Source organism: Adiantum capillus-veneris, chromosome 15, assembly GCF_014529385.1.
Source record: "Adiantum capillus-veneris isolate H3 chromosome 15, ASM1452938v2, whole genome shotgun sequence".
Lineage (NCBI taxonomy): Eukaryota > Viridiplantae > Streptophyta > Polypodiopsida > Polypodiales > Pteridaceae > Adiantum > Adiantum capillus-veneris.
In genome coordinates this window covers 48,998,847-49,013,526 of record NC_140945.1, presented here as the reverse complement: position 1 = coordinate 49,013,526, position 14,680 = coordinate 48,998,847, and the positions used below count along the sequence as shown (strand labels likewise).

Here is a 14,680-nt window from a genome sequence, read left to right as displayed (position 1 = left end):
ACAATCACTAAACATTGAGTGAGTTTTGTACAAGTTCTACGATAGCATCATAACAAACCATCTCCATTTGCAAGTCACAAATAAGGTATTACGCAAGATCCTTTCCTCTCTCTCTTCCCTTTGCTCTAGCTCTCTCTGGTCCATTTCATGTGTGTCTTGGTGTGAGGTTGCTGGTGTGTGTTCTGTGGTGCATCTTCTTGGTTGTGCCAAAATCTCTCTTGCACCCTAGTTTGTATACCATAACTAAATGGTGCCCCTATCTTGTTTGGGTTTGGCTATGGGTTTGTTGTTGTGTTGTGCTTGTGGTTGTCCCAGCCCCAATCGAACAGCACGGGAGCCTTGAGGGGTGATTAGAGGTCGCCTCTCTTGTTGCCCGCCCCGAACCGCCTCAGTATATCAATTAAGCAATAAAGCACCGACATCCCAAAACAAAAGAAAAAGGAAGAGCAACAATCATCCATCCACACTAAAAATAAACCAAAATTAGTCAAGAAACACAAATACCACAGTTACTTGATTTTCGAAAATTCAATAGCCTATTGCAACAGTTACCATTCTTTAGACATTCTTTGATCATATGGCACAACCCTTGCAAACTAGAGGAATGTCTGCTTTACATATATTTATATGAAGGTTCAGGCTTTGGGCAAAAATATTTGAAAGCAGACATAAGGCATTCAAAGGTGTAACTTTCTATGTCATAGTCCATCCATAATAGGATCTTACAGCCATTCAAAGGGGTAACTCTTTAGTAGTAGCTGTGGTTGTTCTCAAAAATAACAAGAACCTTTAAAGATTCTCCATCTCTTGAGTCTTTATCTCGGAGGATGCCAAGTGTCTGCTTTTTAGTGGGTGGGTGGGTGGGTGGGGGAAGCAGGGAGGATATCTAAGTAATGCATACTATTTTTTAAAAGTATGCAAGTACGACATACTAGGGGAGAGTATATTTTATAAGATCTTTTTTAAAAAATGAGAGGCATCAGACTCGGTTCTCTTCTTGTTCAATGGAAGAAAAGGTAGAGTGGTTTGAACACTCTACGAAAAAGTTCCCCATCTTGGACATATAACAGTGTGAAGAGCAAGGAAAGAGGGCTGTCAAATACATAAGGATGACATATCCTCTATCCTTGAACAAAATGAAACTACAACTTAAGGTAAAAGACCGACTTTGAAGACATGGCTACACCCAGTATAGACGCTGCCCATTCCTCGCATACATAAGGTTGTAGAACCATAAGCAATGACTGAATTTCCTGGACAATACCAAGCCATGTGTGGACAAGAGATGCAATTTCAGTGCTAGCCAACAAAGAAAGAGCGAAGCATCTCTCTACTAAAAGCTCTCTCACCAAAAGTTAAGTCACCATGGTAGAAAAAAGAAAAAGAACCTTTGGTATAGTCAAGAGCCGAGCAGTTGAGCCACCAAATGAGCGAAGCATAAGTCCCAAAGCTTTCTTATTAAACACCCTCCTCACTGTAGGGCCCCCTAATTCATCTAAAGTTGAAAAAATCAAACAAGTTTGGATTGAAGGGTGAAAGAACCTTAGAAGACGGAAGATGAAACAGAGAAAGAAATGAAGATGAAGTAGTTCTGGAGATACACAAGCTTTGAAATGCCGGCGTTAGTTAGTATTGTAATTATACATGCATCTGTCATCTATGCAGATGCTCAGATTCATACATGCATCTGTCATCCATGCAGACGGTCAGTCCTATCTGAAATCTCCGAAAAAGGTGGTCCGCTATAATTGGACACCCACCAACAGCTTGATAAAAATCACTATCTGGAAAGCACCAAGGGCCAAAGCATGCCACTTCCTGCAAGTGTAGGAGAGCTTTTCTTGGTAGAACCCATTCAATTTATATCCATTAGGGAGGAAAAGACATTCCCCAGGCAAGCCAGTCAGACATTAAAGACCTCCCCTCATATGTGCCCCTAGCTCTCCAAATTGATCATCATTCTCTTCGGTTTCCATGGACAAACGTACAGCATCAAGCTTTGTCTTCAAAATATCTATGGCATTCAAAAACATGTCGGCTGCTTTTAGAGCTCCCGTGGACTCTATCGCAAAAATGAAACTGTCATCCCTACTAATTATATTGACAAGACCGGGTTTTCCCATTGCCTCTGCCTTCTTTATGACCTCATCATCATATGCATAAGCTTCCGCATCAACTACAACAACCTGAACATGAGATAAGGGAGGCTTAAATTAGTACTTGATTCAATTTATCATAACCAATCACCCTGTATACCAAAGATAATTACTTGGTGAGTGTTTGGATCAATATCAAAAACTTTTGTTGGACAACTTTCCACCCACTCTTTCTTTCCCTCCAAAGAAAGTGTCTCCATTAAAGCCTCATTGATGTGTATTTCAGGTTCATACTGAAATGTGATTGTGGCAGCCGGCGACCATTTCGCATGGTCCTTCCCTATGCCCTTCCTCGCGATGGCACGCAACTTCAATTCCTGGCCACGCCTCAGCTTCACAATGAGAATCCCTCTGAGGCATACAAAGACAAACAAAACAGTGCAGAACTGAGCCCCTTATGTGTCAACTCTTCTTGCTCCTTCAATTCTTCATTCCAAGAAGTAAGCATGAATGCACCTACATACCACATAAGACAGCTGCAAATGCGAGATCATGTTACCTTCGCTCTGGTGGCTCTGGATCCTCTTCAAAACTGCTGTAGTCAGTATGCTCAAGAAAACCAACTGGATATACAGGATATTGCTGATCGGAAGCAACAAGGTCATGGCTTGTTACATCAAGTGTCTGATCGGATGTGCATTTTACATTGAGTGTGAACTCCACAGAGCAAAATTCGCATCTGGAAAAGCACCATATAGCTGATTCATGAACATCAGACAGTCTACAGTGACACAATATGATCTTATACACAATAACACGAGTGTTAAGAATGAGGAGGCAGCCTGCATTCAGTAATCTAGAAAGTACCAATAGAGTGCAAATAACCATCTACCATGTTGCATCAAATGCACATGCTATTTGATGGGGACATGATGATGCTAACTTCGCCTAATAACTCTTGGGTCAGCACAGGACTCTTAATTTGTCTGCAGACATCAATCTCTTTCAGTGGACAGACATGAAAGCTCCAGCCCTCAACCAAGTGATGCTTGATGTACCAGCTTTCCTTTTGAAAAGGAGTGAAACCTGACCAGCATTCAGGGGATGTTCAGCAATATAAAGAACCCAGAAAAATACCATCTTCTTTCCACACACAATGACATCATGCCTCACAGAAGTTTGTTTTATCTGAGAAAAGCTCTTGAATCAGTTTATTACACATGTGGGTCCCACTGAGGGGACCACAATAGCAAAGGAGATTGTCATGTGCGCCTTGCACTTGAGCCATATGGAGAAGCTACTGCTACAGGTCAGCATCAATCTTAGAAAGCTTAGGAGGATCTAGTATGGCACCTTTGTGAGCCTCTCAAAGGACCTGCATGTCCAGACAGGTCAATAGTTGTATACCCTCCTTGCAAACTTAAGCACTAGGGCATATGATGTAAGGTGCAGCCGAAGTGAATGTTGAACTTTGCTCAAGATGAGTGCTCCAAACTGTGCTCAAGGGTTCCTTTTACTTACGGAAGGGAGAGCCTTCCGTTCCTTTAGTGAGAGAGTGCAAGTGATCACAAACAAAGTGGATAAACACTGTGAATGAAGGTGCATGATTCTGAGAGATAGAGAGAGAAGAATACAACACCAGAATGTTGTCCAAACCCTCCTCCGAAGGCCCCACTCTCTATGGTCTACTATTGATTGCACAAATCTCTACAATGCTTGGAATTGCCGACGATGTCGACGACGATGAGAACAACGACAAGACGGGCTGAAATCTGAAAGTGCTAATGGCTGAAATCTGCAAATCTTTATCTGCTGAATTCTGACTCTATGTAAGGTGCAGAGGAAGTGAATGTTGAACTTTGCTCAAGATGAGTGCTCCGAACTGTGCTCAAGGTTCCTTTTTCTTACGGAAGGGAGAGCCTTCCGTGCTTTAATGAGAGAGTGCAGTGATCACAAACAAAGTGAATAGGCACTGTGCGTGAAGGTGTTGAGACTGAGAGATAGAGAGAGAAGAATACGACACCAGAATGTTGTCAAACTCTCCTCCGAAGGCCCCACTCTCTATGGCGAGAGCGGTCTACTTATGAGGACACAAATCTCTACAATGCTTGGACTTCCCGACGATGAGGACGACGACGAGACGGACTGAAACGTGAAAAAGCTAAGGGCTGAAATCTGCAAATCTTATATCTGCTGAATTCTGACTCTATGTCAGTGACAATGTCGATGGCAACGATGCGACACGACGCGCTGAAAACGCAAATGCTGAAATCTGCGTTTTCCAGTCTGAATCTGCAAACTTCGCTGGATCTCACCGTGCGGCGAAGATCTGCTGCGGGAAGGTGAGGTCTGCGAGGTTTGGGACTTCTTCTGCGGGTTCTAACTGCTAAAAACTGAAAACGCTGGTCTATGGGCTGATTCTGTCGCGAAGATCTGCAAAACCGCTGAGGTGTTTGGCAAATGCAAAAACGCTAGGGCTGAAAATCTTCCTGCGGTGGAAATCTGGTAACGCTGGGACTGATCAGCTGTGGTTCTGTCGCCAGGCTAATGCAAATGCAAAAACGCTGACTGATCTGAGTTCTTGTCCAAAAAACGCTAGCCCATCTACCGTGGAGCAAAAACGCTAGGGATCTTGGGGTCCTGCTGAGAAGTTGCATGTGAACACACTGGTTCCTACTGCCTCTTCTGCCAGAAAGTGCTAGCGCTAGGTTTCTATTTATACAAACTTAGCAAAATTGCCCTACCTACTTTCCAACAAAAGTCGCTTAAAAATAATAAGTGAAAAATGTCAAAAATAGGGAAAATAGGTCTATGCACTGTAAAAATGCTCCTGATGGGTTCTGATGGAAATCTGATGATCATGCTTTGTGCAACCAGAGGATATGCATCTAATCTAAGTGTCTCGACATGCACAGTCTGCAAACACACTCACAAAAGTGCCAGATTACTTCCTATTCTAGACTGACTTGACTGAATTGAACCCTGGTCATGCTGTAGCTTGTCCACGGAAACATAGGGTTGGATGTGTCACGTGACACTCTATGTCGGTGACGATGTCAATGGCGATGATGCAACGACAACGCGCTGAAAACGCAGATGCTGAAATCTGCATTTTTCGGGTTGAAACTGCAAACTTCGCAGGATTTGACCGTGCGGCGAGGATCTGCTGCGGGAAGGTGAGATCTAGGAGGTTTAGGGTTCTTCTACGGGTTCTGAATGCTGAAAACTGAAAACGGTGATGCTTCTGGGGATTACGTCACAAAGATCTGCAAAAACGCTGAAGTGACTTGCAGATGCAAAAATGCTAGGGCTGAAAATGGTCTTGCTTGCTAACGCTGGGGAGCCTGCTGCTTCTTGTTGTCGCCATGCTGTTGCCAATGCAAAAACACTGGCTGATCTGGTCCAAAACGCTAGCCTTCTGCTGTGATGCAAAAACGCTAGGGCATCTGGGGGTTCTGCTGAGAAGTTACCTATTGAGCGAGTGCTCCTGCTGCCTCTTCTGCTAGAAAGTGCTAGCGCTAGGTTTGCTTATATACAAACTTAGCAAACTTGCCCTACCTACTTTCCAACATTAGTCACTTAAAAATAATAAGTGAAAAATGTCAAAAATAGGAAAAATAGGTCTATGCACTGTAAAAATGCTACTGATGGGATCTGATTGGAATCTGATGGTCATGTTGTGTACAACCAAAGGATATGCATCTAATCTAAGTGTCTGTACATGCACGGTCTGCGAACAGACTCACAAAAGTGCCAGATCACTTCCAATTCTAGACTGACTTGACTGAACTGAATCCTTGTCATGCTGTAGCTTGTCCACGGACACATGGGGTTGGATGTGTCACGTGACATCCCCTCCTTTTCAAAGTGAGGTACTGGTACCAAGCTGTATGGCGTCGAGGGAGATCGCCAATAACATCCGGAATCCTGGAAAGGACTCTACGTCGGCCCACTCTGATGTATGGGCCGTGCAATACTTGAACTTCATAAAGGTCTGCAACGCTTGCTTCTTTGGGCCGCGCCGAAAGCGACACAAAGTCTGTTGTGGCTCCTTCAATGCTTCAACTTCGTCTAGAATCATGCTTCTTCCTTCTTCAAGAATCTCCATGGCTGAAAATTCCTGAAACCACTTCCAACACAAAAACATGAACATACCTATTCCATGTAAGGTGACTAGAAAAAATTTCGTCTTCCTAAAAGACTGTGCATGCAATGTAGATGAATAAATAGACGGAGTGCCAAACCGTTCACCACACACACGCAAACAATGAGATCGAATCTTGTCTTGCTGATCTAAATCAATCAACTATGGCAATTCACAACGGAACAGCCCATGCTTGGTGCTCATACTTTCTTGTGCTCTTTCTACGACTGTCTCGTACCAAGGAAGAGATATGGAATGTGACTTCCTTGAATGCATACTTTTCAGCTTTTCATGAGTAATCCGCATACATCCATCACGAATGAAACACTCGAACAATGCGTGCTTACTAATCATGTGAACACATAGTACTTCCTGTGGGGGTTCCAAGATCGGTTCTTTGTGTTTGATAGAATCTACCTGTGGGGGTTCGGTGGACCTCGACTCGAAAGCCAAGATCGATTCTTCGTGATTGATTGAATCTACAACGAGGTTAGCTTTGCTAGAAAAAGCATCAATTAAACCATCATCATTGTGAACAATCACGTCTTGATCATACAAATCATCATGCTCGTGAGAAATCGCATCTTGATCATCATGCAAATCATCATGCTTGTCATTGTCATTCAAATCATCATGCTTATCATTATCATTCAAATCATCTTGCAAATCATTGTCATTCAAATCATCATGCAAATCCTGTGTATCATGCTTTGGAGAAGAAGAGACGGAGGGAGTCTTCTTCTCCTGATTCTGTTCAAACGGCGCCTGCACAATTGAAAAGAGTCGCAAGAACTCTTTCATGTGTTGGTCGTTCTTGTCTTTTCATGCTTTGTTCTCGCGATCAAATTCTGCTTGTCTTTCTTTGGCTTCCAAGCGTGATTGCTCGTGCTCACGCTCTATGGCTGCCACTCTTTCTTCGTATTCACGATGGCCCCTAGAGTAAGTAAATTCAGCACCAAACTCATAGCATTTTGTATCAAATCAGCCAGAATTTACAGGTTTCAGCCCACTATCATCATTCTCATCAGCACCCTCAACATCGGCATTTATAGATCAGCCCATTACCTCATCGTAATTGCAAATCCCACAGTTTTCCACTAGGGTTTTCTATTTTCAGCCCTTAGCCTCATATTTAAAGGCCCTTGGCCTATGAAAAGCAGTTTACATAAAAAGCCTTCAAACTCAAAAGCTTCTGGTCCAAAAGCAATGCCAAAAAGCTGTCAACGTAAATCACGAAATTCCGTACAGCAGTCATCGCAAAACGCGGAAATCCGTACAATCTGCCACGTCATCATGTCAACGCAATACTTTTTAGTGTTAGAATGCGAGAATGCTCATGCTTTATGGCAGAAATTATGCGACACTTACGAAAAGGATACGGCTAGCAATAAGGTTTTCTTGATGCGAAAACTTTTCAGCCTTCGTATGAAGGAGTCAGCTAGCGTTGCCAGCCGTATCAATGATTTTGATTCTCTTTTTGCCCAGATTCGTGCACAGCGCATAACCATTGATGATGAGATGAAAGCAATCTTTTTGCTTTGTTCATTGCCACCCTCTTGGAATATCTTTTTCACAGCTGTTAGTAACTCTGCTCCTAATGGTACGCTAAAGTACGATGATGTTACCAGTGCACTTTTGTCAAAGGAGATGCGTCGGAAGACCATGACTAGCTCGCATCATGGCGAAGCTCATTATGTGCAAAGGGATGATAAGCAACGTAAGGGCCGTTCTTCACAACGTGAGTCCAAGAAAGAGGGCAATAAAATGTTTTGGAACTCGCTGCTCGCTACCGTTGAACCCCCCTCCCTGCTGTGCGTACCGGCCAGCTGTCCCCATCTCACGCAGCCCCCCCCTCGCGCCGCCATCATCCCCCCCCCCCCCCCCGCCCGCCCGCTGCCTCTTGAGATCCCGCACTCTGCCCGCCTTACCCGCTCTTCCCCCCCCCCCCCGTCTTCTTCTTTCTTGAAGCCTCCTGCAATTGGCTCTGGCAAAACTGTTTCTTTGGACAATGCTCGGCGCTCTCGGTTGCAGAGTCTCTTCACCGCCCGCTTCTTCGCCACAGCAGTAGACACAGATGGAGGCTCCAGTTCCGCCACAAAGGGACTCGTCCGAAAGCCCCCTCGCCCGACCCTGTTGAGCCCACCATTCGACTTGCTCTTTCGCTGACAGAGCAAGCAAGCCTAGCCGCAGAGGTAGAGCGCTTGCAGGCGACTTCTTACATCTGCAAGATTCTCGACACCCGACCTAGCAGAGGAGAGCTATGTGACCTTCTCCAAGCCCGCCTTCTTGCAGAGGTACGCAAGATCTTGGACGTACAGATACTCGAACGAGGTTACTATCAGATCGAGTTTGAGACCTCCGAGATGGCGTCCAAGGTCATCGCCATGAGTCCATTGACCATCCGAGCAGCACGAGCCCACTTTCGACAGTGGAGACATGGTTTCGACCCTGCTTCGGATGTTCTAGTAGAGGAGGCAGACATCTCCATCTCCGTCTGCTTTCCGGGTTTACGGAGGGAGTACTTACCACTTTTGTCCAAGATCGGCTCAGCCATTGGGACTGTCCTGGAGACACCTCGCACGGCAGAATCAATAGCTGCCAGGGCGGCTGGCATTCCCTCAGTTTGCGTTTTGGTCAGAGACACTCACACGCTCCCGAAGATTATTCTTCTTCCTCGGGTGAGTGGGGATTGGTTTAGACAGAGTGTGGAGTATTCGGGCCTCCCGAACCAATGCTTCATTTGTCGACAGATGGGCCATCTAGTGAAGGCCACGGAGGAGGCCTCGACCTACACCACAGCCTCAGCCCCAGCCTGCAAGGGCAAGGGCTGGCCAGCAGACACAGACAGAGACACAACGCACACATGCAGAGCCACCCTCTAAGCCTGGGGCTCCAACAGAGGAGGGATGGCAACAGGCCCGTGGTTGACAACGACAGGGGCCACAGTGACAACCTGGCACTCAGAGTGGTCCTCAGGCGCCTACTCAACAGCATTGGGTTCCCACGAGGAACCGGTTTGGTCCTCTTGAGTTGGATGAGGGCCTGCTCCAGCTCCCACCCCAGCTTCACCCTCGACAGCCCCTCCCCCCTCTTCCTCATCCTCCCACCCGCCTCATGCTCCCGTCGCCTCTTTCCCTCGCCCCTCTACCTCTGCCGCTCCTCCCCGCCCCTCTTCTCCACCGCTCCCCCCTGCTCCTCCCGCTTCAATTCCACGGTCGTCCCAGGGAACAGTGCCTTCTCCGACTGCTAGGAGATCTCTTGGCAACGCCTTTGCCACGAGTCGCTTGGCGAGAGAGGGACAGCCTTTCTTGCGGCCCCCTTTACAGGTACAGACGTCTCCCCTTGCAGCTATCCCTCGTGGTCTGACGAGCATTGACATCCGGCGCCAATGGGACTTCTTCGACTACGACGTCACTCGTTTTTTCGGCGACCCCTCAACAGACCATGAGATAGCCTACTTCAGGGTCCATGTTATGTTCCTTGCAGCTAGGGGGACAGAGGCCTTGGACACAGCAGTTGGCTTCTCCTTTCCCCTTTGCGGCACGGACCAGACAGAGTGGACTCTCGACTCAGTGTTGGGATGGTTGCACACACAGGTCCTAGAGTTCTCTCACCACATGGGAGAACTAGGAGTTACAGACATGCTTCAGACTTTGTGGCCATTGGCCAAGTTTGCGGTGACACCTCCACATTCAGCAGGACGTAGACACATTGTGGTTTACTTCTTTGCCGATACACAGTGCTCGCCACGCTATGTATACATTCATGAGGACTCCTGGACAGAGGAGGTTGCTTCATGTACGGCTCGCTCTGCTTGGGCTTGGGCTTGGGCCAGGCACACGTTGCAGTCACGCCTATCTAGAGGACGCTCGGATGCGGATGATTCTCCATCCAAGCCAGCCTCGAAGATAGCCCGTCTAGCTGCTGCGACAGCATCTGTTCTCTCTCGCTCCCCATGAGGATCGTCTCATGGAACGTGCAGGGACTGGGTGGACCCCAATTTTAGCGTCAGCGGGGCCGACTACGTCAAGAGCTTCACTCATGCCTTGTGGGAGGAGAGATTGATCTCCTTATGCTTCAGGAGCACCATCTGTGTGACCGCCGCATTAGACGTTGTGGTCAGCTCTTGCGTGGACGATATGATACTTTTTGGTCAGCTGCTTTTAGGCCAGGAGGCATCCAGGGTGGGATATGTATGACTATTGCGGACTCTTTGCAGCAGGCCATTGTGGGCAAAGGGATTATTGTGCCAGGCAGGGCTCGGTGGATTACTATGCAAGTTCAGGGTTGCCTAGTGGGCTTCCTAAACATCTATGCGCCGAATGTGGCAAGTGCTCGAGCAGAGTTTTGGTCACAGATAGTTGAGTCTCTGCCGCAGGCAGACACTGGTGCATAAGAGGGTACTTCAACATGTTGGAGGACCCTTCTGACAGGATTGGTGGTAGCAATGCTACTGTGCATGGAGTTGAGCTGGCAGCTTGGGAGAGGTTTTGTATGACTCTTGACGGTCTCGGATGTTTGGCAGCACTCTGGTTATGTGAGACCCCCAGACAGCCTTGCCTTCTCTCGTTCGGACCGCAGAGTGGGAGGAGTGAATCTATCGCGGATAGATCGCTTCTACACTAGTGACCATTTCAGTGACTTGGGAGAGACAGTGGGCATTCTGGCAAGGACTTCCTTCTCGGACCATGCACCAATGATCCTCACAGTGGCAGACAGACAGAGGAGTGGGAGCACGATGCTTTCCATCCCAGAGAGGGTCTTGTTGGACTCAGCACTCAGAGAGCGGGTAGAGGCTCTCTGGACAAAGAGCTTGGATAGGCAAGATTCTCCTGCTCACAGAGTGGCCTCAGGTCTAGCTCAGATTAGCCGTTTTTTTCTCCAGGAGTGTCTAGCTCGCCGGGCTGCAGCGAGAGAGGAGGAGCAGCGTCTCAGACGAGGCATTGCTTCGTTACAGAGGATGCAGGAGCAACATCCAGACAGTCCTTGGTTGGAGGAGCGCCTACAGCAGGCTCGACAGGAGCTTGTTAGCACAAAGGAAAGGCGACATGAGTTTGCTTTCCACCGACAGGCATCTCAGTGGACCCAAGTGGGCGACAGAGTGACTGGTGCTTTCTTTGAGGCAGTGGGACCTCGGCATTCGCATGCCAAGGTCAATCAGTTGAGGAGGCCCGACGGGTCAGTTGCTTCTAAGCCCAAGGATATGCGTGCAGTTGCTACTGACTTTTACCGTGAGTTACTGTCTGCAGAGTCCCAGTCAGAGCGCCAGGATGCATGCAGGGAGCACGTTTGGGCACAGATGTCTTGTCTTGTGACTATTGAGATACGTCAGAGGCTTGAGCTGCCACTTCAGCTTAAGGAGCTGCACACGGCTCGGGGCCCTCCCCCGTGGTAGCTGTCCAAGTGAGGATGGGTTGACTCCCAATTTTTTCTTGGAGTACTGGGACCTGCTTGGCCCAGATCTCTGTAGTGCTTTTCAGTACATTTTGCACACAGGAGTGATGCCTGACAGCATGAGTGAGGGCTTGATCTACCTCATTCCCAAGGAGGGTGGCTCCTTGGATGAGATTCGACAGTGCCACTTCAGCTTAAGGAGCTGCACACGGCTCAGGGCCCTCCCCCGTGGTAGCTGTCCAAGTGAGGATGGGTTGACTCCCAATTTTTTCTTGGAGTATTGGGACCTGCTTGGCCCAGATCTCTGTAGTGCTTTTCATTACATTTTGCACACAGGAGTGATGTCTAACAGCATGAGCGAGGGCCTGATCTACCTCATTCCCAAGGAGGGTGGCTCCTTGGATGAGATTCGACAGTGACACCCCATCACCATCCTCAACTCAACCTACAAAATTCTTGCCAAGGCTCTGAGTTTCAGGATTCAGCCACTTCTAGAGAGCCTTATACATGGGACTCAGACAGGTTTTGTCAAGGAACGCAGTATCCTTGACAACATCTTTACTTTTTGGGAGGCTTCTGCCCTGGCATGGCTCCGTGGTGAGGACCTTGTGATCTTCTTCTCGATTTTGAGAAGGCATACGACAGAGTTGACTGGGACTTTCTAGAGGGCACTCTACGCAGGATGGGCTTCTCAGATGCTTGGATCAGAGGGGTGTTAGCTTTCTACGGACAGGCTCACAGTCAGGTACTTTTGGCAGGAGGTAGTGTAACAAACTTGGACACTCTACGTCAAGAATCAATCGCGACAGCACCAAATAACCACTTCAAAACAATTCACAGATCACAATGGATTTGCACTGGCCCGGCGGAGTTCCGTGCCTAGAGATATTGGCCCCAAAGACTGGCGCTCCTTTCGGTATTTCTTTATGTATTAAATCTATGTCAAAGTACAAAGAGCGGTTAGGGTTTCACTCTCAGACTCTGCGTCCAGATGCTCTGCAGAGTGAGCCCTAAACCGTGTATATGAAGATTACAAGGGATGTCCAAAAGCAGAGCCCCAAAAGCTTGAAAGCAAAAGCAGATTCTCTCTCTCTCAATGAGAGTAAAAATAAAGCAATTCGACTCTCTATCTCTCTCATCCAATTCTTTTCGCAGCAAAAAGCCAAAAGCTGGGATTTTGCATCGCTCAAAAATAATTTATTTATAAAATAAAAAAATTCTACCTCCGAGATTTCCGAAAATTAGGATTTCTGCAAAATTAGGGCTTTTGGCAAAAATTAGGGTTTGCAAGAATTTTAGGGTTTCTGGCATAAATTAGGGTTTCTGCTGTCGGTAGCCACATCATCACTTTGTGACGTACCCCCCTCTTGAAAACATTGTAATCGACCGCGATTACGCCTGCAAAAACGACAAAAGCCATAAACTGTCTTAGCAGACACTGACTGTTAGTACCTACATACTAGGAACACACATCTAGCACATATACCAAATCGAAGTCACAGCACACGACATCACGAGACATCACTAGACATCACATGACATTCAACATTCATTCGGATCGTAGACCATGATTTATCGGCAATGTAGCTAGCAATCACATCTAGGTCCAATCGGGACCTCATCGATGTCAGATTGACTAACCCCTATTGCAACCATGTCTATTCGAGATCAATCAGACCAAAATGCTGCAGTCATTTCGTCTATCAGTTCTTGCACTTAAAAGAAGTCAAGAACAAATCAGTATCATTATCAGGAATTCCATTTCATAAAGTCATCCAGCAGAATACTGTCAGCTCTCAGTATCCCTGAAGCTCAAAGAGACATCAGTGACTTTAGTATCAAAATCAAGGCATCTGTTGACAAAGGAGTGGAGTAACTCTCCTCTTGTGCATCCCACTGCACCAAATCTTCGGCCAAGCTGAATTTCTGGGTTCCGTTTGGAGTAGACTATGCTAAACCAAAACATCGAGGTAAAGTTTCACAATCCAAGGAGTATCTGCTAGGTCCTCCTCCTCCATCCACTTCCCTTCAAATGCAGGAGAGTTCTTGAACTTAACCAAGAACCGCCTTCGGACTTTACCTTTCTTCGTATCCGTATGTGCCAAAATCTGTTCAGGAACAAGGGTCTCCTCGTTTTCTTCCACTGCGGGTTGCTCATCAGGCTCCCCATCATCAGGCACGTCACCCTTAACAGGTTTCAAAAGACTCACATGCAATGCATTGTGAATCTTCCAAGTATCTGGCAGTTTCAATCGGAAGGAGACATCATTTATCTTTTCAGTAATCTGGAAAGGTCCGTAGTATCGCATCTAAGCTTTGGAAAAAGCCTCTCCTTTCCCTTTTTCTTTCTTAGGTGTGCCTTCTCAAAAGTAAGAGCACCCAATCATCCTCCTTCAGTTTCAAGTCGCGACGATGGCGATCCGCTGCCTTTTTCTGTCGTTCTTGAGACTTCTGCAAAGTCTCGCAAACCTTGGCAAAAGCCGTATCCAAATCTCGCGAATATTCATCCGCTTCAAATATCTAATCTTTCGTGCTCAGGAAGGATGGAACCTTCGCAGCACTTTCAACAATCTGAAGTCGCATCTTCCCCGTCGAAGAGTGTATCGTGTTATTGTAGGCAAATTCCACCAAAGGTAAGTTCTTTTCCCATTGAGTCTTCTAATCCGAGATACAAGACTTCAATAAATCTAAAACCACTGAATTGGCAATCTCAGATTGCCCGTCAGTCTGCAAGTGGAACCATGACGAGAACTGCAACCGCGTGCCAATGTTCTCCCCAATTGCCTTCCAAAACAAACTCATAAATCTGGGATCTCTGTCGGAGACAATCGTCTCAGACGTGCCATGTAATTGGAAAATCATCGTGATCATTCTGTGTTCTCGAGAGATCAAAAATGAAATCCATTGCAATCCTTTCCCAAGGGCGGGTGGGGGTGGGTAAAGGCTGTAACAATCCCTGTGCCTTATGCCTGTCAAACTTGACCTTCTGGCACACTGCGCACAAACTCTTCCACATCCTTTTTGATGTCTCAGCCAAAAAAAAAGT

At 46.9% G+C, this 14,680-nt stretch overlaps 1 protein-coding gene across 2 annotated transcripts in view; it reads right to left on the bottom strand.

Annotated features, from left to right (window-relative positions):
• Positions 1–1,548: 1,548 nt before the first annotated feature.
• Positions 1,549–14,680, bottom strand: part of LOC147440645 (DNA-directed RNA polymerases II, IV and V subunit 3-like) — a 46,363-nt gene continuing 33,231 nt past the window's right edge. For both annotated transcript variants that reach the window (XM_086482511.1, XM_086482512.1), the window contains 3 exons: positions 2,656–2,835; positions 2,270–2,507; positions 1,549–2,186 (listed from right to left, as the gene is read on the bottom strand). In XM_086482511.1, coding sequence (XP_086338637.1) covers positions 1,911–2,186; positions 2,270–2,507; positions 2,656–2,835 — 694 coding nt within the window. In that variant the 3' untranslated portion in view covers positions 1,549–1,910. The remainder of the gene's footprint in view (positions 2,187–2,269; positions 2,508–2,655; positions 2,836–14,680) is intronic.